The sequence below is a fragment of the Calidris pugnax genome, unplaced genomic scaffold (genome assembly GCF_001431845.1).
Source record: "Calidris pugnax isolate Ruff unplaced genomic scaffold, ASM143184v1 scaffold102, whole genome shotgun sequence".
Taxonomy (NCBI): Eukaryota; Metazoa; Chordata; class Aves; order Charadriiformes; family Scolopacidae; genus Calidris; species Calidris pugnax.
This window is the reverse complement of record NW_015090846.1, coordinates 2,731,134-2,757,934: the sequence shown is the minus strand read 5'-3', so window position 1 is coordinate 2,757,934 and position 26,801 is coordinate 2,731,134. Positions and strand designations below refer to the sequence as shown.

The 26,801-nt window shown below is 49.5% G+C and overlaps 1 protein-coding gene across 3 annotated transcripts in view; it reads left to right on the top strand.

Moving 5' to 3' along the window:
• VAV2 (vav guanine nucleotide exchange factor 2) overlaps positions 1 to 26,801 on the top strand; it is a 157,886-nt gene that overhangs the window by 22,230 nt on the left and 108,855 nt on the right. For all 3 annotated transcript variants that reach the window (XM_014942949.1, XM_014942950.1, XM_014942951.1), the window contains exon 2: positions 9,908 to 10,024. In XM_014942949.1, coding sequence (XP_014798435.1) covers positions 9,908 to 10,024 — 117 coding nt within the window. The remainder of the gene's footprint in view (positions 1 to 9,907; positions 10,025 to 26,801) is intronic.

The window sequence follows — 26,801 nt, the reverse complement described above, 5'->3', positions numbered from 1 at the left end:
GCTGTCTCCATCTCCTGGGATGTATAACTCTTCTTCCAGCACCAGCTACAGCTTTGGGTCCTGCTCTGGAAGCTGAACTTTCATCTCCAGATCTTATCGTGAGCGCAAGACTCTGCAAATCTCAAGCCAACAGCAGTTTGCAGTTGTTTTAGGCCATTATTTCCTCCCGTTGCCAATTTAAGAGGTAAAAGCTGCAACAAATGCAGCGTTATAAACATTTTCCACGGCTGATTTCTTGCTTTTCAGTCCTGCTTTCCCCCCGCGTGCTGTTCTGCTCCGACGTGGTGGGTGAATGTATTGGGAGGGTGGTTTGTTTGGTGGTTCTGCTCCCTGGCAGGTAACCTGGCACTTCTTGCAGTGAGGAAAATAACCCCTTTGGTTGTAATTTCCGAGGCTTTCTGAAAGTGAAGTGAGTCTAATCAGAAGCGGGTCGCCCAAAATCATGGAGAAAAATTGCATATGCCCGTGATGCATGAATAATGCAGTAGCATCCACGCAAGCTCTTTGGGATGTTGGCAAATTGCACGCCATTGATCTGATGGCAGAACTTTGGAAATATCATTCCTTGGGATGTTTTAATAAAGAAAAGTGAACCGTGCACGCAGTGAGACTGGTGTGCCCCCCTAAATGAGGATGGGCTTCTAATGGTGGCAGCGTGATCAGCTCAGGGGTGGTCTGGAGATATCGATGGGTATTTAAAACTGGGCTCATAAGGGAGTCTTATAAAATCGATATAAAGGTCTTGAATTTAATATGCACACTTTATTATTTAATAATAGTCTGTTTTGACAGTTTTTCATCAATGATACTGGAGTCAGCTATCACAGGCAGCTACCTCTCACATCCCACCCTGTGGTTCAATTCTGCCCCAAAAGCCTCAGAGCTTGTCTCTTCAACATTTCTATAGGGCAGCTTGGTTATAAAGAGACAAAAGTAAGTTCGGTGATTTCTTGAACTAGCCCAGGCTTGCAGGGCTACCGCCTGGGGCTTCCTCTCTCGGGTCTGGCCCCAATACTTGACGTGACAGGGCTTGATTTCCTGACTTGGCTGCTATTTACTCATCTCGAAGACGTACCGTAGCTGTTCTCATCGCTGTCCCATCAAAAGTTCATCACGGTCCGGTTCCCCGCGCCAGCCTGAAGAGCAGGAGAACAATGACTGCTTGGAAAGTTCTCCATGAGCGTATCATTACAGTGTAATGCTATATACGGTTACGCAATTCCTCATTTTCTGTAACAGCAGCTGAATTCTGTGTTATAATTTGATTGTCATGGTTCAGGTCAAGTCCTGTCTTCAAGCTTTGGGTTGGCTAAAATGTTTTGAATTTGCTTTGCTGAAAACTCAGTGCGTGGGAAGGTATCCCATTTCTTGATCAGCTATAATGATAATTTCTTCTTTTACATATCCCTTCTTTTACCTATGGACATGTTTTGTGAGTGATGAAGCGTGAGCCCCAGTGGGGCAAACATGAGTTTAGGACTTCACGTTGATAGTAAAAGCCAAGATATCTCTCTCTTTTCTTTTTTTCCCTCCCTTTCTTAACTGAGTTCCCCTGATGGAGCTGCATGGCTTCCAGCAAGAGGAGAAAAAGGCCAGATTTAATGAGTGTGGAAGGGGACTCTCCATTGAGGGTGCCAAACGTGGGCAGATTGAGCAATCCTCCCAAGCTCTCCAGCTCCCAAGTGTTATGTAGCCTCAGATCTTGTTGCTTGCTGAAGCCAAAGCTGGGTTTGGCAGTCTGCTGGAGAACACGCTGTGGAGCTGCCAGAGTCTGGGGCTCTAACCCTGGGTTGTGTGGGAAAGTCGAAAATACACCCCTTTGTTGTATTCGCTTGTGATACAGAGGAGCCTCAAAAGGTCCACTTGGGTTCCTCCTCTGAAGCACGGTGGTGATACCTGGTGGTCTTCCCATACTTGGCCATGGCTCAGGCTGCAGCCAGCCCCTTCTCCCTGCCCCGTTGTCTTCTATCCCCACAGCCAGCCCCACACAGGTCTGGGGCAGGCCAGGAACTGCAGAGAAAACCCCTGCTCTGCATGCGTTTGGTTGTTTTTTTTAAATCTTGATATGTATGGGTTATGGACAGAGTGTCTGAGAAGGTGTCTGGATGTCTTAGAGAAAACATAAATCTGTGAAGTACAATCTGATGCGGCGCAGGGAATTTGATTAGGGTTTTCTAAAACCTCAGGGGCAAGGGGTTTTGATTACACAAACCTCAAACTGGTGGTTGGCGTTTGGACCCATGCTGGACCTGCTGGATTTTGGGTGTTTGGGCAAAAGCTCTGGGCCGTCCAGAGGATGGATGTGTGAGCAGAAAATTTCAGACCGTGTAAGCATCTTTGATAAAGATGCTCCCATGCATGGCAATTAAAGCCCTCACCTTAACAGCTCCTGCCTTCTCAGTGGAGCCCAATGTATGCAGACCTCGGCAGGCTCCACAAAGGAGGGAAGTACTGTCATGGGCTGCAGCTCCACCGTTTTCTTTGGGAAGTTGTGGCTTCCTTCCGTTCATTTAAAGCCCCCGCGTGCCGCCGGGTGACCCTCGGACAGACGGACGGACGCTGAGCTCTGCTGAGCCAAGCACTCCTGGCGGGGCCACCCATCACCACGTGGGATCTGCTGGCTCCTTGCATGGGTTATAACGAGCCTCTCCTGCCATGCCACTGGGGAGGGAAGGCAAGGCTCGATGTTAATCTTTGTTCCATCTTATCATCTTGGACCCATCGGCTGCCTGACAGGGTATTTATCCACACTTCTCGATTAGTTCTTTTTTTTTGCTTTATATTCTTTTCCATTTCTTTCTCATATGGAAGGGAGGAAGTGAGCCTGGCCGTCCTTGGGAGCAGCTTGGGGTCAGCAAAACTTTCCTAGGGTAAAATAGGATGAGCTCCCACAGCGCTGGGCTTGGCGAGGTGACAGCAGCCCCGGGGTGGGGGGGGACGACACGATGCTGCTGCCCTCACCCCTCCTGCAAGCAGGGAAAGTGTGGATGCAGTTGCATCCTCTACGTCTTGGGTATGTTCTTCTGTATGTCACCCGGCATTTCTTCTGCATCTCTGACTAATTGGGATTTAAACATTTGACCCCGCGCTGCTCCGTCTCTCGCTTTTCCCATGTCCTCTTAGTGTCTGCCACCTCGGAGGTGTCTGCCTCTGCTCCTCGTCTGGTTTCAGTGGGTCATGTCTGGTACGAAATCCAGGAGCTCTGCTTGATGTTTGTGCCCGCTCTGACCTGAGGGCTGCCAAGAACCATCCCTCTGCCCTTAGGGCCCAGGCTTCTGACTTCAGTGTATTTAATGCGTTAATGTGGAGCTTCCCCTTGGGTGTGTTTTTTTTTTTTACTGTTTTAACAATTTTATGTATATTCTGGCTTCCAGTTCAGGAGCTTAATATTGTTATCTGACGGATTTCTTCCCTCTGAGAGCCCATACATCATGATAGGAGGTACCTGGGGGCAATTTGTCTGCTTGACCCGTGTGAGAGCGATGACCAGCAAAGGTGTGAGGATGGGCAGGGACCTGGCATGCTGTGGTGCTGCTGGTTCAGCCTCCTGGCAGTGCTGCCTGGCTCCATTTTAGGCTTCTGCTGGGCATGGCAGGAGCTCCTGGTGAGCTCCTGTGGGATGTTTGCAGCTCTGGTTGGTGCTCCGTGCTGGGAAGGACCTTTGCTGCAGCTCCAGGTTGGCTTTCCCCTGGTCCTCCCAGTGATGAGCTATGGGTGTTTGCTTAATAAATGGATACTCTCCCCCAGGTACTCTCCTAGGGCTCATTCTTGCTTGTGGGTGGATGTGAGGAGAAGGAGAAGCTGTGGGGAGGTCAGCGCTCATCAGCATGTCGGGCTCATTAATCAGCCTCGCTAAGTGGAATTTGCCCAGCCCGTGAGCGCTCTGTGATAGGAATGTCTTTGAAATGGGGGGGGAAATAATAGCACTAAATTGTTTGAGAAATAATTTCATTCTCCACTTCTCAGTAGATAAATCTGCTGTCCAACAACCCGAAATTTAATCTGTCCATCTAAAGTAATTGATGAGCTGTGACATGAATCCAAATGCGAACGGGCAGGGAGAGTTTCGGCAGAGATATTTTATATTGTTTCTGCGGCTGCTCCTTTCCACCGGAGACAATGGGGCGAAGCCTGAGAGGGAACAAAGCCAGGGAAGACGTGGTGCTGCTGGAGGAGGGTGGTACAAGCTGTAGTGGTGCTTTTTGACTCTTATTACTGCTCCAAAAACTCTCCCGGTAACACGTCTATGCGGAGAGGAGTGAGACTGGGCAGAGCCGTTTGGAGAGATGAGATAAAGGCGGTGATTTGAACAGTTTTAAGTGCAGAGTTATGTTGGCTGCAGCCCTGCCATTCCTGCTGGCTACTTGGATGCTCTGGGATTTTCTCTTGACTATGGAGGAAGCAAAGGGAGCTTCGATGCTCCTTGGCAGTGTCAGAGTAGCGCAAGGGGAGCGCAGCACAACTCGGGGATCTGTCCTTTGGCTTTTTCCAGAGGTTTACACCATGGGATACCCATTTCCCCGTTGATCATTGCAAATGATGTGTTTTCTCAATGAGAGACCCTCCCTTCCCTGTTGGCTGTGATAAGCTCACAGCTCCCTGTAGGGGACTTACTTTTTCACCCGGTGCTTTTTGAGCCGTGCCGGCAGCCAGATAAGAGGAAATCTGACATCACGGTCAGGAAGCGCTAAAGAAAGTTACTTTCGTCATCCGTCGGTGGGTTTATCTCCAGCAGTGGCCCTGCAGCATTCCTGGCGTGCTGCGGGGCCCGTTTCCAACCCACGGCTCTCACTCTGGCTCAGCACGTGGCCACTTGCCCCGGGTGATGGTCCGTGGCCCCCCTCCCTCCACAGCACCCACCCCGGCGTCTCCAAAAGGCCCCTTCTGAAAATATATGGGTTGTTGCATGATCCTGCCCTGCCAGACAAACCCCCTGCCCCCTTTCCTTCTATTCCCTAAGTTTTGTTGCATTTATTAAATGTCTCTTGCAGACTCCTCAAGTTTCACCGGGGAGGTTTAGGGTAGATATTAGGAAAAATTTTTACACTGAAAGGGTTACCAGGCATTGGAACAGGCTGCCCAGGGAAGGGGTGGAATCATCGTGCCGGGAGGTATTTAAAAGATGGGTAGACGTGGTGCTTGTGATGGGTTTTGTCAGTGTTAGGTCCATGGTTGGACTCGATCTGAAAGGGACCTTCCAACCTAGACAATTCCATGATTCTATGACTCCCAAGCCTCGCACCTCCCTCCCTTGTGCTGTCCCAAATACTGGGGGCTCTTCCCATGCCCACATGAACATCCTCCAGATCCCACCTCGGGCAGTCTGGCTGTTGCCCAAAGGCTGCTGCACTCGCCAGCTTTTTGTCTGTCCCTTTGCCATCTCCCTGGAGCACAGCTCTCTACTGGGAGGATTTCCAGCTTTCCATCATCTCTGCCGAGGTGGGGGGATGGTTTCCAGCCTAACCCCAATGTGCTCCAGTAGCTGGATCTTCTCTGGTGAATTTGCATCAGAAATGCCTCTGTCTCGTCGGCGCAGGTGCCGCGGGTGCCCAGTCATTTGGGGACCGCAGGGAGGGGCGGTGACAACTGAAATGGGGTGTGAGGATGTGCTGAGCTGCTCTGCACCCTCCCGCGGGCTCCTCTCCACATTTCCAGCTGCAGAAACATCCGAGGGTTTCCACAGCCCCAGAGCTACAGGAGCAGAGCTCTGGGGTGGCCGGGCATGTCCCCGCTGAGCTCTCAGTGTCCCTCTGCAAAGCTGTTGGGTCACCCCTGCGCAGAGTTATCCCACATATCTGGGGTTTTCCCAGGTACCAAATTGTCCCTTTCTCCATTTCCACTGAAAGTTTCTCCGAGTGCGTTTCTGTTTGCAGGACAAGTTTCTGAGTTGCCTTGAAAACTTGGCGGCGGTTCCCTTTCTGCGCAAGAGTGATCATCCAAGGAGTCTCTAAACGTAGTGAATTCAATAAAACACATAATACAGTGAAAACCCTCTTTAAAAAAGAACATCCCAGAAGCTACTGAGAAGTTTCCAGCCTGCACCATGGTGGCTGTGGTCCTGCCAGGGCGCAGGCGGAGCAGGTTTCTGCTGGGCTGGGGCAGGATGGGCAGGGTCCGAGAGCGGTTTATTCCCCTTATGGCGTCGCAGAGTGTTTAAAAATAAGCAAAGCTGTTCCGAAACTCGGCAAGTGCAGGTGGTGGGGCCCTTCTGCTGGGCTGTCACCGCTGCCTTGCTGTTGTGCTGTCTCCTTGCAACCCTGAGAGGGTCACGTCAGAGCTGACCGCAGACTTTTCTCCTCTTTTGGCAGGTTTCAAGGTATTTTGTTTTACTGGATGAGTTTCTTGCTCCATGTAGTAGAGTCTCACCCCTGCCCCTACTGCCTCTTCACTCTGGCTTTAATAAGTTCCCTCTCTGAAGTTCTCCTCTCTCTTGGATGGAGCTTTCCCCATGCTGGGGATTCATGGCATCTCTGTTTTCAGAGCCTGGACCCTGGTTATGGTGGGAGATGCTGGTCTCCATGGAAGATGGTCTGGTCTCTGGGGTCTCTTTCCAGATCTGAGCATCCTGGGTGCTGGTGGTATCTTCTCCCAGCCCCAAAGCAATGGTTGGTGGGTACCGAGGGTGTTTTGGGGGCAGAGGAGGGTGATGGCAGGAGTCGGGGTGTGAGGTGCTGGGGCTCCCGCTGGCTCTTGCACCGAAGGAGATCATAGGACCCTGCGCTGGTCTTGCTTTGAAGCATATAAATGACAGCATTGATTTTGGGCCTGGCAGGTGGTGAATGAGCCCCATGGAGAACATTGATTTCTCGCTCGCTCTTTCTTCTGCGGAGCGTTCGCTCGTCCAAAGGTGTGATTGACTGGTAAATAAAACGGCCTCGGCACAGCTCATATTCAATTGTAGCTAATTTGAACGTGTGGCCATTCAGTAGCACCATCAAGCCAACAATTCCTGACCTTCCATCAACAGCAAACCCACCTCGAAACGCCTGGGAGCAAAAACGCGTGGAGGTATTTTGCTGGTTGGTGAGAGAGAGAAATAGTGCAGGGGAAAATCGTGCCACCGACAGCCACACGTGGGTTGTACACTACTTGTGTGTGAGGAACAGGGCTAAAACCCACCTACGGTTGTCATCCCAAGCAGTGGCTTTGGTTGTGGGCAAAGTGGTGGCCTCGCTCTGCTGCCAGCTCCTCGCTGCTGGAGTGGGACCACGGTGCTGCTGCCTTGGATTATGTTGTTTTACATCAGGCCTTTTCAGCAGCTCTTTAAATAGATTATTGGATTCTTCCTTGATGCTTGTCATCTTCCCGTGCTCAGCACGTGGTGGCAGTGCCTGGTGGCTCGTCGCAGATGTCACCTGGAGCTGCGGGAAGGGTAGTGGCATTGCCGTGGGTGCCTTGTGCTCATTTAGCAGCTGGTGGCCTGATGGCTTCCAGATTTGACTTGGATGAGCAAAGACAGTTGGATGCAGCTGATGCTGAGCAGCGTGGCTGGTCCTGGCCTTTCTCCCCAAGGCCAAGCTGAGATGGGGAAGCTCAGCCTGATCCAAACCCATGGTGGGGCTGGGGCTCGCTGTTGGGACGAGGCATTCCTTTGCTTGGATGTGTGATCCCTCTGCCATCCTTCAGAAACAGGGTACTCTGAACTTTGAGCTTTTCAGGAATCGGAATCACAAGGGCATCGTGCTGAGGGTTTTGGGTTTTCACACCCATCGGGTGTCTTTCGCTCGGCTGAGCGTCAAGAGAAGATGGGGATCTTCCATCTTCTTAAGATGATCTTTAAGGTCCTTTCCAACCTAAACCATTCTGTGATTCCCTGGGCACCTCAGCCTTTGTTGCTCCCCCAGCCTCGGGACAAGTTGTGCAGAGAAAGGTTTTGCCTCTTGCTGTGTGCCATTACGGCTGTAACCTGTGTCATTAACTTTCAAAACTGGAGGCTTAAAAGGATTTAAAATTAACAACGTGCTAGAAATCTGAAATCAGTGGGACTGTGGCGCAGCAGCAAATACAGCCCCGCTGCCAGCAGCTGCTTTGCCCAGGGTGTAAATTCTTTCAGAGACCCAGAAGATAAAGTTATGAAATAGCCCGTATCAGCGAGAGAGGTTGTAAAGCAATTCCAAAAGAACCTCTCAGTCTAGACAGATTATATTTACTGCAGTGTTTATGTGAGATAGAGGAATGCCCTAGAAAAACAGAATTGTTTTCAATTTCTGCCTCTGGCACTTGCTTGTCTAATGAGAAGGCTCTGATGTGATGGGAATGTCCTGTGCCGGGGAGCTCTGCTCTCGCCCTCCGGCTCCGTGTGGAGGGGGCTGGAATGGGGGAGAAGCATAAAAGGTTATTTCTTTTTTTAGTTTTTTTTGGTGTGTAGGTGGAATAGCCTGTTGTTAGCGAGGTGGGTCTCGCTCACCCATCACCACAAACCTCACATATAATCCCAAGTGCGATGATACCCACCAGCTGCATCACGGTCGTGTCTATAGAGATGCGACGGCCCCAAAGACACTGCTTTGATTCTTTTAATTAAAAGAAAATGAAGCTATTTCATTTTGCTTTGAACTCTCGGTGAAGTTTGCAAGCCGTGTTCCTGTGTGGTGTTGGTTTGATGGCAACTTTGGGAGCTGAGAGAACACCACGGGATAAAACCATGCTGACCAAACCCACCCAAGGGCAGCTGGCATCCTGCGCCTCTTCATCACATGGGGGTGATTCACCCCTTTAATGGCTTGATTAGCTTAGAATTCTGACATGTTTGTTATGTATTTGGGAGGAATTTGCTGGGAAAAAATAATTTTAAAAAAGAGTTGTTTAAAAATACAGCAATAAATGGAAGGTATTTTGTGGAATAGAGTGAGGATGCAGAAAGAGGTGAGCTGAATTGGCTGGCTCAGCAGGGTCAGTCCATCCCCATGAAGGATGTAGGTGATGCAACCACAAAATCGAAGCAGATTTTTATTCTCCGCAATCTCAGCCCCTCTGCTGCCAGGCGTCATCGTTGGAGCGAGACCGTCTGAATCCCCAGGCTTCAAAATCTCCGACGCTGGCAAGCAAATGACCAATTATTGCTACAGTCAAAGACAGGATTTTCTTGAAAGAGGAACATCATGTCGCTCTGCCAGTTGAGCAGAGCAACTGGGGGTGGTCCCTAGGGAGGTGAGATTTCTGCCTCTTCTGACTGGGCTGAGCTAAAAGATGAGCAGAGCTGTGTGAGAGCAACCCCAGGGATTGCCCTGGGAAGGGGACCTGAGCTGGCTCAGGAGCAGCCCCTTGGCTGAGGCTTAGGGTCCACGGCTGGACATGGCTGGTTGATGTTTCATGGGTCTCTTAAGTGTTCATGGTGCCTGGGAGGTGCGAGGATGAGGGAGCAAATATTACTCGGATAAGTTGTAAATTGCTCTAGACCCCAAAAGGAAAAAAAAGAGACAAACAAACCTACCTAATTTTCACTGTTTCTTTTGTCTGGGCTGTGTGTGTGGTTATACAGCCATACATACAATAAGTGATGTAACCTGTGTCCCTTCTGTAGGCAACCAAACGGGACCCTGCTGGAAATGGTTAAAAGTTCAACACTGGGCTTCTGTAGAACATCAGCTGTAATTTATATTTGGCTTCGACCTTGAAGGGGAAACGTCCTGGCTTGAGTTTTCCAGCCCTTCTGCGATGTTACCTTGTTTTTTCAAAAGGGCGTTTGTTTCTGGTGTGCAGCTGGGAACACAGGAGCCCTTGCAGGGCACCAGGAGCCTGACATCTTCAGTAACAACAAATAAACCAGCGCTGGGCTTTTCAGTGCAAGTTTGGAAGTCCCTGTTAACTTGTCTCACGTGTGAATTTAACTCAGTAAATCTCAGTTAAAATTTGTGCCCGTCTTGCTCACTTTTCCCCTCCCTTTCTTTTTTTTTGTTTCCTCCAGTTTCTCTGTCTGAAGAACATCCGAACCTTCCTAAAAGTGTGTCACGACAAATTTGGGTTAAGGAACAGCGATCTCTTTGATCCCTTCGACCTCTTTGACGTACGGGATTTTGGAAAGGTAAGAGTTACTCCTGAGCTGTTGGGAAGTGAGGGCTGTGGTACTGCTGGCACTGGGCAGTTCTCTGGAGTTGTGCTGCAGGTTTTGGCTGAAAACACGAAAAGATTTCTGTTTTTCTGAGCAGCTTCTGTACCCATAACCCCTGCGTGGGGCACACGTTCCCCTGTGCTGGTGGTAGACTGAATATCTAGGGTGTGAAAGGTGATCGAGCTTTCTGCTTAAGTTACAAACCCTCTGGAATCAGTCTCTAAAGGAGATGAAAAATGTCTTTTTTGGGGGGCGATCACAATATTTTATCTTACGTGTTCACAAGAGCAGTTGGAAGAGGCTGCAGTGCTGGGGTCAGGACTCTGGGTCCTGGCTGGGTGATGGGGACAAAGCTGCACCATCTCCTTGCCAGTGACCCCCCCGTGAGCCCAGCACCTTCAAACTGGTGCTGAGCATCACCCCTGCTCTGCATGAACCCTCCTGGGGGACTGGACCCAGCAGCACGTGTTCCTCTGGCAGCAGCACACACCGTTCCAAGCCTGGACCCGGGTTTGTACCAGCGTGGCCATCGGTTTTGTAATGTGGCCACTGAGTTTCCAAAGGGGTCGAGAAGTCTCCTGCCAGGGTGAAATCCATCCCCTGAGTGTCTCTGGAAGCTGGTTTTGGAGGTTTTTTCTTTTTTCCTGCCAGCAGTTCCTGGGTGCTGGCTGTGTGTGTGCGGTGTGTCACCTAGATGGGAGAGCAGAGAGTGGGGTTTTTGTCTTCTGCTGTAATTGATGGGTGGCACCCGATGCTGGGCGAGACCCGGCTGCGAGGGAGGAAAATCCTACATGATTTTGACAAGAGGCTGTTGTTCTGATACCCTCGCTTTTGACGTGAACAGCATCAGGGCTGTGCTGTTACTCTGATGGATACCGGGGCTGGGGGAAGCCATTAGGCAGGACAATTGCTATATTCTTCAGTGGAAGAAGGTGTTAAAAGATTTATTAAAGCTCTCTATTGTTTTACCGATTTCGAGCTACCAGGCATAAGCTGCTGGAAGGCATCTTCTCTTCTGATTATCCAAAGAGTAGATTTTCACTGCTGATGGGGATATATTATTTGATATTTATTGCCTAATTTATTTCTGGACCATTATCTGGAATGTGCAATTGCAGGGGCTTGTTTTATGAGGGTTTTTTTTTTTTGATTTATGAAATATAAGGCAGCTTTTGTTGTTCTGGGAATATGAATGCACAGAAGGAACCTTTTGGGCTGGGGAAAGAACCGCTGCTAATTAAAATGCTGCTTTATCGTCACATTGTCTCTTGCTTTGTGCTGTTTCAAATTGCCTCAGACGCCTGTTAATAGAGCCTGGCATTAAACGCTGCTGGGACATGTCAGCTGAACACAGTTTGGTTTCCTTTTTGGTCTGGTTGGGGAACAGTTACTCCCTCCCCCTCCTGTTCACTTTTATAGGGGGGGACGTTCAGGTTTGTGACTTGGGAAGGGGGGATGACTTGCCATTCCTTTTGCCCCCATGACAATTTAGCTTTTTAGGAGACTTTGGAAAAGAAACTTGTCATAAACTTCTGAGAAATCCACATGTACTTTTTTTTTTTTTTTACCCAGATCTTGCTGATTTTCATGTGCGTCGTCATCCTCAAACAGCCTCACAACATGTGTGAGGCACAGATTCTCGACACAAAAACCTCCCTGATCCTTTTCCAGTGTAGGTTTTTATCAGTTTTGGTGGGGCTATCAGCTGTTGAGGTCTGCACCACCCTAAATCCCTCTGGAAGCCTGTCAAAACATTCCCATTGTCTTTGCCACCGTTCATTCCCACATTGTCCTCAGATCTGTGTTCAACAGTGGCAAAGCAAATAAACAGGGAAAAATCTGCAGCTGACCAAAGCCCCGTTCCCCTTTGAGTCACAGTGAGAGCAAAAGGAGTCTCTCATCCACGTTCCCACTGGCCAAACACCGACTTCACACACAAAAAATTCTTCCTGGAGCTATTCAGGACTTAGATCAATAGCGTTTTTTTGGTTACAAGACACTTGGGCTGTGTCGGAGACTTTTCTGAACAGAGCACAGCAACAGTCAACCATGTAATTACGTAGAAGCCTTGGTGGAGTGGTGTTGGGTGTTTCCTTTCTGGATGCTGCTTGAGTAGTTATTTCTCTCCTCCAAACCAGAAGGCCGGTGAAACAGCAATTAGTAATAGCCTTTGGGTTTTCTGCAGTGTAATTACCAAGGAGAAAAGCTGGGGCTTGTGTTTATGCGGTGCCGACTTCGACGTAAAGGACTTGTCCTTTGGAATCTGCAGGGTCCTCAGGGTTTCTGAGTGTCAGAAAAACACTAGTGCTTTAGAAGAGGAAGAAAATTCAAATCCCTCAGTCTTGCTGTGACCAGCTGTTATTCCAAGAGAGTTTTCCATAGCTCCCTTTGGCTTCCGAGACAGGGCTTCAGCAAGGAGGAGCTGCCGTAGGATCGATGGAGCCTCCTCCAAAGGAGCAAGTGTGGTCAGGGTCCAGGAATGTGGGGTTTTTATCCCTGGTTTTGCCACTTCCTTGAGTTTTAAGCTTAGGAAATCACTGCTTCCTTACTACCACCGGGATAACAGCTGGTGAAATGAGATCGTGAACCATGTGGGCTTCTCCAGCCGAAATCCCTGTGGAGCTGAAAAGCTCCATCTCCGCCTCGGTGGGATGTCGGGTAATTGGCAAGTGCCGGCCTTCGCCAAATAGATGCGTCATGTTTCTTGTAATCTTGGTTGCTGTGTTTCCCCGTTACCCAGGGGAGTCTAAAGGCCAGTTGAAATTGCTCACGGCCAGTTTTTTTTCTTTTTTCCCAATGTCCGATTGTTGAGCAACCCCGCAGTGACAAGGGACACGCTGTGTATCGTGATAGAGGTTTCAAAAAGTGACCTGAGATGCTGAGCTGCATTTCTAGATGTGCCTCTTTAAGACACCTTAAAATAATATATTATTTTCTACAATTTGGCTCTCAATTTTTTTTTTGTTTGTTTTGTTTAAATCTTACCCCTTAAAAATGACTCAAAAACTGTCTGTAATCTCGAGTGCACTTTGCAGAAGTGTTTCCCCGTGACTCTCTCCCCGCTGCAGGAGGCAGAAGCAGTGTTCCTGGGAAGAAACCCCCCGTTAATATCATCTCGTCCCTAATTAGGGTCTGATCATGCAGGAGAGAGCACTGGGGTCCTCTGCAGGGGTTCTGTGCAGTGCAGCCTGGCTCTGGAACATAAAAATAAATAAAATAAAAGGCTAGTGCTCATGGATGGTGTGCTGTTGTGCGATACTTCATGCACATTTAATAGCAGTGATGGTATAAAATGCAACCCCTATTGGAGTTGCTAATTTATTGGCACCAACTATAATGAGATAAAATGTACATAAATATGGATTAAACTATCACTCTATTAGTCAGCATGATGGTAGCAAGGTTCATTAAAGGGAGTAAGTCATTTTCAATAACTTGTAGTAATGTGCTATGGTGGTGTTTTTTTTTTTTTTAAGAAATATAGTTCAAATATTCATAAACCTGTGGAGCGTGCCATTTATTAGCCTCCCACTCCTCTGCGCTCTCCCGACGTGTATTTAATTGTCCTGACTTTCTTTTGAAGTTTCTGCACTGTTTGGAAAAAAAGGGTGTTTTGCGAGATAGGGGTCTTTCTTACCCTGACCCCCGGATACAAAATGATGCTGTTCTAAAAATGAAAAGGGGAAGCGGCTCCCGGGTCAGCTGAAAAATGAGGAGATATTGATACTGAGATCAAAGCGGAGTTTCTCACTCGCTTGGTTGTGGTCCAGAGGGTGGCAAGAACTGCATCATCCTTGCAGGTTGAGCTTGGAGGAGGAGGGTTTTGGATCAGTCCTCCCTCTGCCAAGGTTGGCTGGCACGTGTGACGCCTGGGTGGCTGATGGAGGACTTGTACATGGCTTGTCTTGCATGTCTGAAGCGCCGGGGAGGAGACGTGTGTGGTGGGAGGTTGGCCCTGAGCGCCGCACGCTCCGGTGGCTGCAGCAAGAGCTGCCTTGCTGGTGGGAGAGGAGAGGGGAGATGATAGAATCACAGGATGGTTTAGGTTGTAATGAACCTTAAAGATCATGGAGTTCCAACCCCTGCCCTGGGCAGGGACACCTCCCACCAGACCAGGTTGCTCCAAGCCCCCTCCAACCTGCCCTTGAACCCCTCCAGGGATGGGGCAGCCACAGCTTCTCTGGGCAACCTGTTCAAGTGTCTCACCACCCTCATAGCAAAGAAGTTCTCCCTGAGATCTCACTAAATCTCCCCTCTTTCCGTTTAAAACCGGTACTTCAGATGCTGTTGCAGATTTGTCCCCAGCCCGTGCTTGGAGAACCTGCAAAACAAGAAATCTCCCCTCTTTCAGTTTAAAACCGATACTTCAGATGCTGTTGTAGATTTGTCCCCAGCCCGTGCTTGGAGAACCTGCAAAACAAGAGGTCCCACCTCGTTGGCCATGGGGATGGGGTGCTTGGAGACCTGCGATGGGACTCGACTGCCATCATCCCCCCATCCGAGGTCCCACCTCGTTGGCCATGGGGATGGGCTGCTGGGAGAGCCATGAAGGGACTCGACTGCCATCATACCCCCCATCCCTCTCTAACACACACACACACACACACCACCCTCTTGCCAGAAAGTCAGAAAACTGAGTGTTCTGCCTGGTTTCGGGTAGAAGGGTGGGGAGCGTTGTCAGAATTATTCAAGGGACTAATAACTGAGAGTTGGTGGTTGATGTCTCTTTCTGTTTCGCTGCTGAGAATTCCCCTCCTTCCATCATCTCTAACTTCACATTAGAGTCAATATCCCTACAGCAGTATTTTAAAGAGTGCCTTTTTAATGCAGTTTGAAGGGGGAAAAGGGGGGGGCACTTATATGAAATAATAGAAGCAGCTGAAAATTGCAAGGTTTTTGGGTAACGGGCTGCGTTTTGGTGCCGTAACAAAGCCAGCTGATGGGTGGGAGCAGCTATTCTTCTCCCATTCTTGACTTTTTTTCGCTTTTTTTTTTTCCCCCTTGGCCTTTTGTAGCCAAGAACGAATTAAAAGTGGTGCATTTTTCTGCATGCACCACTGTGTGCGTGGAGTGGGGGGGGCTGGGAGGGGAGTGTTTCAGCATCCCATCCCGAGCTGTGCCTCCCGTCCTGGGGAGTTATACATCCCCCGGAGGAGCGGGCGGCCGGACAGACCTTCCCTTGTTGTGTTCCTCGGTGCCCGTCCCCCAGAGGGCCACCACGTGGGGCTTGGACGTGTGTCAAGAAAGGCATCCTGTGGTGGATGGAAACGTTCCTCATTGCTGTGTGACTGTGTGCAGCGGGTGGGGTGGGAAGTGAGAAGGATTCTCCAAAAGAAGGGCATGTTGTTTGGGTTTTTTGGTGTGTTTTGGTTTTTTTTTGCTTAATTCCCAAGAGAGCAGTAGAGTAACTGGCCTGCAAAGACAGATTTGTGTGTTTGAAACCAGGAACCCTCTTAACCCCTTGCCTACCCAGCTCTTGCCATCAAGTTGTCCCCGCTGAAGAAGGAAAGTGACCAAAGCTCTTTTGCCAACAAACTCAAAATTCACGTGCAGCTTTGATGCTGCCCACGGGGATTTGACCAGAGCCTCCAGGTGCTGCAGGACCCTGCCCAAGGGAGAAGCCCCAGCTCTGGGAAGCCTGTGAGAGCACGGGGAAGGAAGCTCTGCCATCGGGGACGTCACCACCTGCCCGTTGATGATTAGCTCCCCTGTTGCTCGCAGGAGGAGCGGGTGATGTTCCGTCCCTTCCCTTCTGGCTGGCGTGTTGCTCAACTGCCCTGAGGTCAACCAGCGTTAGTCCACCTGTGTTATAAGTGGCCTTGCTGGAATTGTACTGAAAACTTGAATATTGGGATGAATGTCACAACTGGCAGAGCAGGCTGGAACAGCGTGGGGCGGGGGTGGTTTTTTGTTGCCCCCCTCCCTTGTGGGTTCTCGTCTCTCACTCCTGCATACCCATCTCTGTGTCGTCCCCACCGTGGTGATGGTTGGTCTCAGGGGGATGCTGTCGGACATGGGGTGATGCAGGGACCCTCCTCCCATCCTCATGCTGTGGGGCACGGTGGGGAGACATCAGCTGTGGTTGGTGGGGGCTGCCTGAGCAGGTGCAGGGTGTCCAGCAGATGTTTTCAGCCGGAACGCTGAGAGCCTGTAAAGGAAGCCCTGACGCTGAACTTCCCTAAAACACGGGGGCAGATGAATTACAGATTTCTGTGGCTAGTCAAGCGTGGACCAGACGGTGCTTTCTGCTGCGTAGCATCATGCTGAGCACAGGACTCTTGTCAGCACGGCTTTTGCTGAAAGATGTGGTAGGTGCTGCCACGCCTCCAGTAATGTACATTCTTAGGCTCCAAATCCGGGAAATTTCTCCCTGCTCAGCTGTGAATATTGCCCTGAAATATCTGGTGGGCTGTGAATCTTCCTAGCTGCCTGTGGCAGTTAATGTCAGAAGGGCCACGCTGACGTATTTTGTGGTCTTTAGGGCTGGTGAGATGTTGCAGGGCTGAAAGCAGACACCTCCATTCGCCCAAGGTTTGTCTCTGGTTATTGGGTTGGGTTCTCCGCCAAGAAATGTTTTGCAGCATCAAACCTGCTCCTGCAGTTCCTTGGCCTAGAGCAATCGTAGAATCGTAGGATGGTTTGGGTTTGACAGGACCTTAAAGATCATCCAGTTCCAACCCCCCTGCCCTGGGCAGGGACACCTCCCAGCAGTTCAGGTTGTGCCCTGCCCTGGGCAGGGACATCTCCCAGCAGTTCAGGTTGTGCAAAGCCCTGTCCAACTGGCCTTGAACCCCTCCAGGGATGGGGCAGCCACAGCTTCTCTGGGCAACCTGGGCCAGGCTCTCACCACCCTCACAGCAAAGAATTTCTTCCTAATATCTCACCTTAATCTCCCCTTTCGGTTTAAATCCATTCCCCCTCATCCTATGGCTCCACTCCCTGATCCAGAGTCCCTCCCCAGCTTTCCTGGACCCCCTTGAGGGACTGGAAGGGGTTCGAAGGTCTCCCTGGCTCTGGGTTGGCTGGACACCTCTTGAGCCTTTCCTGGAGAGAAGAACAGGGACTGGAAGGGGCTCTAAGGTCTCCCTGGCTTTGGGTTGGCTGGACCCTCCTTGAGCCTTTCCTGGAGAGAAGAACAACTCCTTGCCAAGGACTTTGCATGGCTGAGCTGGCGAGGACCAGCACCACAATGGGAGTTACCACTGTTGGCAAAGCTGCTCTGATTTTGGGGAGCGTGGAGGAGAGGTGCTGTAGGGTCTCTGGGACATGCAGTTGGGATTGGGAGGCTCACACCCTCCATGAGGGAATGATGGACAAATGACAATGCCGTGTCCCAGCAAGCAGCTCTTGGGCTGGAGCAGGAGCTGGGCACCAGCAGTGGCCCTTTGGTGTTCACTGCAGCAGAAGCTTTTAGCTGTGGTAAATTATCTCCACTTTTCCCCCTTCCGCTCTCCTCTACTTATAAATCTCATCTGTTTATAAATGTGGAGCTTCTCCGTGGAACTGAAAGAGCCAGAAGTGTTCATTCTGGGAAACTGACTTTTTTTTTTTTTGCCTTGGCTCCTTTCCCCAGTATTTTTCCAAGGGGTCACATTAAGGGGCATTATGTTTCAGATCAAACAAGTATGGGCAGGATCTTTCGTAACTCCCATGCTCTGGATGGGAGAATTCTGCTGTTGGGCCTTAAATCGCGATTGAAGTGCTTTGACGTGCAAAGGATCGAGGTATTGATCAGGACACGGATAAATGCGTGTCCTTAATGTGCACGAAATTGATTTTCCTTTACCTTCTTGATTTGTCTGAGCTCTCTTTGCAGTAATTTTAGACAAGATTGGAGGGGAAGATGATTTATTTATTTTTTTCCCTTGAAAAAGCTGTGAGTGGTAAAACATTTACCAGCCTACGTTTCAAAAAAGGGAAGGGGAGAAGAAATTAGGCTTTTTTGGGTGACCCCAACAGTTTTTTGCGTATTGTTTGAAAAACGCCTGCTTTCGTTTGAACCCCTCGAGATGTTTTTCCTTGATGATGTCATCAGACGTTTGAGACTGAATGATTACAGTGAGCATCACCGTGAGTGAAAGATGTCAAGAGGCAAAGTCAGTCTTTGTATGTCTTGGTGCATCTGCCATCGCTTGAGCTTAGCTGTTCAGTGAGCTTTGGGAAAGGAAGGAGACACATCCCAGGTTATATCACTTAAGGGAGCCCTGGAATAAAAGGAAATGTTTTCTTTTACAACGAGCTCTTCTGTTTCCTCATTAAAATCTTCTTCAGGTCTCAGCCTCTTGGAACTTTAGTGCCTGATAATGGCACTGTCCCAAGGCCAAATGCTTTGGTTACAAGTAATAATTAACATTTCTTGAAACAGATTAACACGTGGGTGTAATTCTGCTTTGGCAGAACGGGCAAAAAGTGAAACTGTCAGCCTGAAAGTACTGCCATGGCCAAACAAAAGTGCTTTTTAAAAGTACAAAAGCCGAAAACCCCAATACTCTGGGTAGAACTCAGAGGAAAAAAAAAAAAAAGAAAAAAAATGGGGGGAAAAAGCTTCTGTAGGAAATTGTGATTTCTGTTGGGGCAGAGGAGAGTCAGTATAAAGTTAGCACCATGAGATACTGCAGCAGGACACAACCATCCCTATGCCAAGGGGAGCCTGGGTGTCCCCTGGGTGTCCCATGTCCCAGGAGAGGGGACAGGACAGAGGTGCTCAGGGGGAGATGGGCTTTGCTCAGGGAGCCTGTGGCCCTGCTGGACCCCCACTTTGTGTTTGCACAGTCACTTATTGCAAGGGAAAGGTTAATGTTTCACAGCAAATAAACAGTACACACAGAAAAAAAATGTGTTGAAACCTCCGTGTCTCAGCAGAGCGGGGTTTCGGTGGGGTTTGCTGTTGGCACCCCCATCTCTTGGCCAGTTCTCATCGGTCTCTTCCAAGTCTCCCATCTTTGGAGAGACTTTGTGTCGCTGGGGCTGTGACCGGTGGGTCCTGTCCTCCTGCAGGGACAGCTTTAGAGACCAGGGCTGCCCTCGCCCAGGGACAGTGGGGAGGCTTCTCATCTCCCTCCCACACTTCTTCATGGGGGGGAAAAGTTAATGGGGGGGAAAAAAAAAGAAAAAAGCATCTCGGACTATTTTGTTCCACTGGCTGTCAGAATGGGCTGCTTGTTTGTTCTTGGAAGGCTTCCAGATCTAGGGTGGTTTGGGGTTTCCTCCAACCCTCTTTTCCTTCAGAAATTAAATATTTCTTCAAAACCTCCCCTGTAGGTTGGGTGTTTCTCCCCCCTGCCCGCTGCAGGCTGGGAGCAGTGTTGGTGTGCACACACGGGAGGGATGGAGAGGGCTGGAGAACTTGGTGAGAAATTCCCCAGAGCTGCAGGGCCGTTGGTCTGTCTGTCTGTTGTCTGTCTGTCTGTCTGTCCGTGTGCAGGGGCTGTGCTGGGTGCAGCAGCTGGGGGGGGGACAGGCAGTAACGCTGCATCTGCAGTGCTGGCAGGGAGCAATTTGCTTTGAGTAAGTTTGAAAAAGTTTCTAAACATCCCAGGTGAGGCTGGGGTGACCAAGAAATCCGAAAACCATCTGTAAGGGCTCTGTAATTACCTTAAGTATCAACTTCCCTTTGGAAAAGTGTGAGCGTTTCTCTCGAGAGCAGATGTCTTTGGATTTTTCCAGCTCTTGCAAATCTTTTCTTGCCTGGTTCCAGCCCTGGTGCTGGAGGGGAGATGGGGTGAGCGTGGCCATGCAGCCTGTTGCCAGACCTGCCATGGGACAGCAAGGCTCCCTCCCCCTCCCTGCTTTGCTGCTCCAATTAACAAGCCTCAGATGGTGATGCTGCCACTAAGTTCATTTACGCTCTCAGTCTTAATGGGGAGACATTCTCCTCTTCAACACCGTTCTCTTCTTACTAATTACGTATTAAAGCATAATCGTGGTAGCAAGAAAGCAGCCTTAATGCACCCTGGGTGAAGCTAATGATGTGGACACACTGCACTTAGTTACATTTGTCAAGGTTTTCTATTCTAGGCCTGTTGTGAGTAATTTTAGGATTTTTTTTGAGCCAGGGTGGACTTGGTAGATGTTTGCATTCATTCCTGCTAATGAGTAAGGCTTGTGTGGGAGAGGCTGATGTATCTGCGGTGGAGATTTCTCCCTGGCTAACAGATGGTGGGGATTTCACAGCCTGTTACTTAAGTTCTGAAAAACGTGGTTAATACTTCAGGGGAAGGAGCGACGTGCAAATGGATTGGAAGTAACACATGAATCGGAGCCAGCAGTTTGCATGTTCTGGAGTTTGGGATGATGGTGTTTCCCCTCCTGATCCTTGGGCAGGGCTTCATCTTTTGGTGTTATTAATGTTGATGCCAGCTACTGATGAAAAACACCTTCTCCCCAACTCCTGCCACGGGGGAGAGCTTATTTCCAGCTCCCCACCTCTTCTGTTTGCCACCTCCAAGGTCACCCTGAGTTTGGGCAGCTCTGGAGCATCTATCTGACTTAAAGCTCCTGAAGGGTCTCAAAGCTGCAGTGCGATGCTCGGTTGCTCTGCCACGGGCTGAAGCCAGAATGTGATGGAGCAGTGAGGACAACTTACACAATGTATGGATTGGGTGTCCTCTGAAGAGCTGGTGTGGACGTGGCCCAAGAAGGAGCAGTTTGTCCAGGCCCTGCAGAACGGTGGCAGTGGAGCAGTGACAGATGTGACAGTCCTGTGCCTTGACCTTCTGCTATCCCACATCCTTTGAGTCATCTCGTTGAAGACAGTTAATTACTCCTAGGTGCAGGGAGACAGTTCCACAGCTATCTGTATTGTAGGGTCCTTGGAGATGCAATGGGTGTCACAGAATAACAGCTCCCATACTCTGCTCATTCTTTCATGGTTTTGTGTATCTAATTTAAAATATACAAGTATCTGGATACAACTGTTGCAAAAGCAGGGCTTTGACAAAGAAAAGCTTTATAGAGTTTACTCAAGGAAAAAAAGATGAGGAGAGATTCTCCCCCATATGCAGATCTTTTGGTGTTGCTGCTATGAGTGTGCCCTGAGAATTAAATCAGAGCTGGGGGTCCTGGGGAGGACTTTGTGTGTTATATGGGGGGGGCTCCCTGGTCTCTGGGAACATGCAGAAGACAAAATGACTAGAGATTGTGCTGGAGGACTCATTTCAAAGATGTGCTTGGAGAACCGGGGTGAGGGAAAGCGGGCTCCATACCTGAGCCTGATGGGGAGCAACAGCTCTCTGATGGGAAAGAGAGAAATTCGGTCTTCCAAGCCAGTGGACTGTAAAGATTATTGGAAAAAAGAAAAAAAAAGTCTTTTTTTTCATGCGGAAACAGTGCTTTAGTCCCTGTACATTGAGATTTATCAAAAGGACCTCTGTGCTCCCGGAGCGGAGCTGAGATCACAGGCGGTTGCAGATGTGAATTGAACTGGCCGAGTCCCACTTTGAGCAGATCTGAGTAACCATTGTCCAGCGTCAGGCTGGCTCGAGCCCCGCACATCAGTTCTGCTCCCAGGCGGTCTTTGCAGAAGCTAGATTTGCACAGCAAGTTAATTTTTCTTTAAAAATGAATTATCCGACTCCTGGATGACCAGCAGCAAATAGAGCCCACCAGTTCCCTGGAGAGGCTGCTCCAGTGGCCAGGGAGGTGTTAGAGATAGATCCACCAGCTTGTTAGGTCTGTTGGGTTTGTTTCCCTTTTCAGCTGGGATGTTTCACCCCATTACAGGAGATGCTGGATGAGAAGCCAATTTTAAGCTTTTTCAGCTATTGCATCAATTTGGGGTGTTCTGATTTTTGTAGACCTAGATGACAGCTCCTCTGCAGGAATCTGATTTTTGGGACCGAGTGCTCAATGGGATTAGACTTTTATGATGTCTTAGGTCATGCGCAGAGATTTATTAGTCACTAGGAGAGCCTGTAGCAGGACCTTGAATTGAACATGCTGGCCTGGAAGGGGACAAACCCCCATTGACCTTAATGGTATTTTTGAGGTAAAGAAGGAAGTTGCATCAGGGTCATTAGCCCATAGTTGACTAAATAGGAGTTTTTATTTAAAAACAGGCACGCATAGAAAAATCTACAGTTGGGAAGTGGATAAACTTTTGGTTTGAATCCAACCTGCAGGGAACATGTGAAGGACTCTTGCCTTGAGGCCTCACTTGACTCTGTTTTGTTTGCTCAGCCCCTTTCCTCCATCGGCCAAGTCCCAGTGTGTGCGCTGCCTCCCGCCCTCCCCCTCGTCTTTTTTCATAATATTGTTCTAATTACTGGAGTGTGAAGAATTGACTCTTAAAATGCCTCTTGGCAAATTCCATTTGTGCATTGATGAAATTTCCCCTCGCTGCAGCCTCCCCATTAGCGCCGGCCGCATCCAGCCCGTCCTTGGATCTAAACTTCTCCTCCACCCTTCCCAGGCAAAACTGGGACACGCTTGATGTCGCGTTGGTTGGAGATCATAAATGCCAAGGGGAGCTGAGAATGGGAGGAAAAATGAGGGTTTTGGAGAGGATGAAGGGTTAACACTTGTCTGCCGGGTTCCCGCTGGTGTGTGTTTTCTCAGTGGTGTCTCTCCTGATGAGCTGCCAGATGTCATTTTTTTGGGGGTAAACTGGGACAGCCAGGGATGGCTGTGGGTGGAAGCCTGGTAGCTCAGCTGGTAGCTCAGGGAAGAGCGTTGTGGGGCTGAGGATTTTGGGGAGATCGAGCTCTGAACCCTGCTTGGAACGGGGATGTTTGTGGTTCTTCTTTGCCTGCATGTGGTCGTGTCCTTTGCTTTCTCACGATGGCTGGACCTTCTGCTCCCTGGCTGGGTGCAGCAGGCTCTTGTGCCTCTGCCGTCATCTGTTGATGTTGCAGAGAACTCAGGGTGAATGGCTTATGTGCTCTCAAAGTGGGTTATTTCTTTTAAAAACACCACCACTATGGGGTTGTTTCTAGGGGACTTTTTTAAAGTGAGCAGGGAGCGCTTGAGTAATGCTTCAGGCTTTTTCTGCAGTTGCGGAGGGCTAAAACCTTGAAAAATAAAACTGAAAGCTCAGTTAGCAAGTAATTGCAAGGTTCCTGGGACTGAGGCTTTAAGAAAAATGCCAAAGAGGAAATTCTCTTCATAACGTTAGAGACTGGGCAGCTTTGGACCATCTCCTGATTCTGGATCAGCAGTGGGTCCACGCAGCAGACTCAAGCTGTGAAATTACAGGTTGCTTCTGGCTGGGTTTCCATCACCCCTCCGTTTTTAGCCTGGGAGCTGGACCAGCAAGTCCTGGAGAGGGGAGCAGGGATGGAGATGTCCTTTTCCCATGGGCTGCATGTGGGTTGTGCTCCCTGCATCCCTGGGGACTGTGAGGGCCTGAAGAGCTGGTGGTTTTGGCTAGTGGAAAGTCTCCTCCTCTGTCATAAAACCTCCCAGGAATCCTCCCTGCAGGATAGACTATGGCATTTGGCTGGACCCAAGTTGACTTTGTCAGAGGAACTGAACCAGTGGGGAACCAAAATTCATCCCAACGGCTCTGCACCACTGGGATGGGATGGGACTGGATAGACCCCTGCGAGGGACTGGGACTGGTGGCCAGGCTGGGCAGTGGAGAGGATGGAGGTGTGGTGTGATGACATCCCAGTTCTCTATGCTCCTTGGCAGGAGACCCAGCAGAGGCATGCCCCAGCCTCTGCAGATGTGGTGGGGCTCCCCAGGGCTGTGGGCAGCCTCTCCCACCTCCACAGTCCTTTTCTGGCACATAAAAGGGTTTAATTGTCCCTTGTAGGAGCTCCTGGTGCACCCCTGGCCTCTTCTAATGTGCCTCTTCTTGGTCAATGGCTCACAGAAGAGCAGTTACCCTTCAGAGGAGCAATAGAGCCTGAATGTTCTCCACCTTATCGCACTGTTTTGTCAGCTAATCAGTTTTAACCCTGATAAGGAGAGAATTTGAAAAGCGAGGGAAGGTGAAGAAAACCTGCCCTGGAGTAGGCTGAGGAGAAACTGGGCAGGGACACGCCAGGGATGGATGGTCTGTGGCCAGGGGATGCTCAGCTTTGGGCTGCTTGGTTTGACAGTGGCGAGGACTTCCAAAATGCAGGGAAGGGGCCGTGCCAACAGCCCTGGAAGCAGAAAATTGGAGATGCAGCCACTTGGGCTGCAGGTGGTGTTGCTGGAGGAGGCTTTTTGAAAGGAGAGCTGTACCAGTCCTGGCAGTCCTGTGGAGTTCCAATTCCACATGGAACAATCTACAGCAGGCACTTGTGTTTGCACCGGTGTAAACCAGCCAAAAAACATGTAACTTCAGGCATTTTGCACCTCCCAGACACTTCTCTGGCTCTGTCTTGCAGTAGAAAGGCTTGTAAAGAGGTAGGGATCGATTGAAATTAGTCGCAGAGAGTTCCTGTTCGTGTAAGCTGTCTGAAGGATGAGCAGATCTTTAGATTTTTGTGGTTTTGCTCCATTAAGTCCATTTCTACCCTATTCTCTTCTGAAACATAAACGAGTAAAGTGCCGTAACAAGGGCACACTTAAAGCAAAATGAAGCATGACTATAAATATGAGTGACCCAACTAAAAGAAAGGTCAGATAAGAGACATCACCCAGCCGTGGTCGTTAAGGGAAGGGTATTAAGGGGTGTAATTTAGCTTCCTGGGTTTACCTGCGTGTTGAGTAAAGCTGGTCAGAGAAGAGAGATGGAAGATATGTAGAGGGAAACTTTTCTGTGTGTTTGCATTCCGGGCTGTACAGCAGGTGAAGTGGCCAGGGGGATTTTGATACCAATTTGTGGTGCACTTAGTATTTTAGGGAAAAAAATGTTCTCTTTGCAGCATGACCCTCGTGGTGCTTCTGTTTGGAGAAGGCAGGGCTGTTTGCTTTTCTGCTCCTTGGCCTGTGCTGGGCAAACCTCCACCCAAATGTTTGCAAAGGGCACGAAAAGCTTTTCAGCCTGTGGTGTGTGGAGCCTGAGCTGAAGTTTGGAGTTTGGGTCCCGAGGCTGGGTGCAGAAATCTGCCTCCCCATCCCCTGCCCCTGGGCTGGTGGTCTCCGCTCGAGGCACAGGCGTGAGGAAGGAAAATATCCAGAATTACTTCAGAAAACAGAAATGTCTTGGAGACGAGCTCATGTTTTAGTGAGGCAGCTCCTCTTGTGTGGGGCTGGGCAGGAGTCTGGGGTGGGTTGGACATCGTGGTGCTTTTCCAGCCTTGGCTGGGGATGTGTTGCCACCAGCCCCAGCGTGTCTCTGCCCGTCCACATGTCTCTGCTCCTGCCCCTCTCCCTGCCTGAAGCTCTCCAGGTATTCACACAGGTGTGGGAACGCATCCAAACGCTGTCAGGAAGAAAGGGCAGGGTAGAGAAACCCCTCCTTATGGCAGGAACCAAGAGAATGGGGATTTATCTTGGAGATTAACTGGGCTCCTCTTCTCCTTTTGCCATGAAACTCAGTTCCTTGAACCCAAGAGAATTGCTCTACCGTCTGCACCACCTGGGGGAGGTGCAATAATAAGCCCATTTAAATTCTTTGTATTTTGGGGGAGCAGTGATAATTCCCCTGGTGCCGAGGCTTATTTTGCTTCATAAATACCTGGGTTTGAACAGTTTCCTTTCTTCCTTCCCTTGCTCAGGGCTGCGGTTTCGGAAAGCTCTCTTCTGGAGGAGGTTTAGTGTGTGCACACACCCCGTGAAGTCGACAGGGGCTGAACTTCAAAGTGAAGCATGTGAATAAATATTATCCTGACTTGAGGCTACTATTTATTCTTTTTCTTCCGAAACAAAACAAATTCATACATGCCTTCTCAAGGCTTGGAATTAATCGTTCACTTTTTTATTTTTACCACCATGGGGATGGCAGCCCTTTAGTATTTACTCTGCTTTGCTCAGATGGTGACCTTATCTACCTCTCTCAAGTGTATGGATTTTGCTGCTTTAGAGCCCTTTTTTTTTAAAATTTTGAGGGGAAAATACTGTAGCCAGGGCCAAAACATTCTGTGCTTGCTTGCCTGGCTTCCATGGACCACCAACGGGCCAGATCCCAGTGTGATGGGAAAGCCCAGGAAGATGCATCCATCCCTGGCATGGATAAATACCTCCCCTGGAGGTATTTAAAAGATGGGTTGACATAGTGCTTAGTGACATGGTTTAGTGATGTTTTTTTGTTAGAGTTAGGTTGGTGGTTGGACTAGATGATCTTAAAGGGCCCTTCCAACCTGGACAATTCTATGCTGTGAACCCAAGCCTGAACCTTGGAGGATCAGGAGGGTGTTCATGTGCTTCATGGCCCAGGAGCTGAACATAAATTTTGCCAAGGTGAAGTAGTTTTTGTGGGATTTGCTCCCTGGAAGCACCTGCAACAGGCAAGTCTTTGTGGGCGAAAGAAACCAGTAAATTTGTGTCCAGGCAGTCCATCTTGGTAGGGCTTGACCTGCAAAATGTGTTGAGTGCTTGTCTTCTGAAAATCAGTGTGGTTGATGCTGCCAGAAGCCAGGTGACCAAATCCACCAGGTCTTGGGATGCTCCACAGCCTCCACGTGTGGGCGAGAGCTGGGGTGTTGTTGTGGCATCGCTGTCCCAGATGCGCCTGGCTCCGCTCTCCTCCGCAGCGCCGTGTGGGGAAAGCCTTCGTGCATAGAAAATAATAAAATAAAATTATGCCATCAAATGTTTTATGTATGAGGAGGCACGGGCTGTCAATAATCCTCTATGTTTTTTAATGCAAACTCTCTCTGCGTTTCTGCTACTTGGCTGATGACACCAATTAATTTTATTGTTTGGAAATAATCTTCTG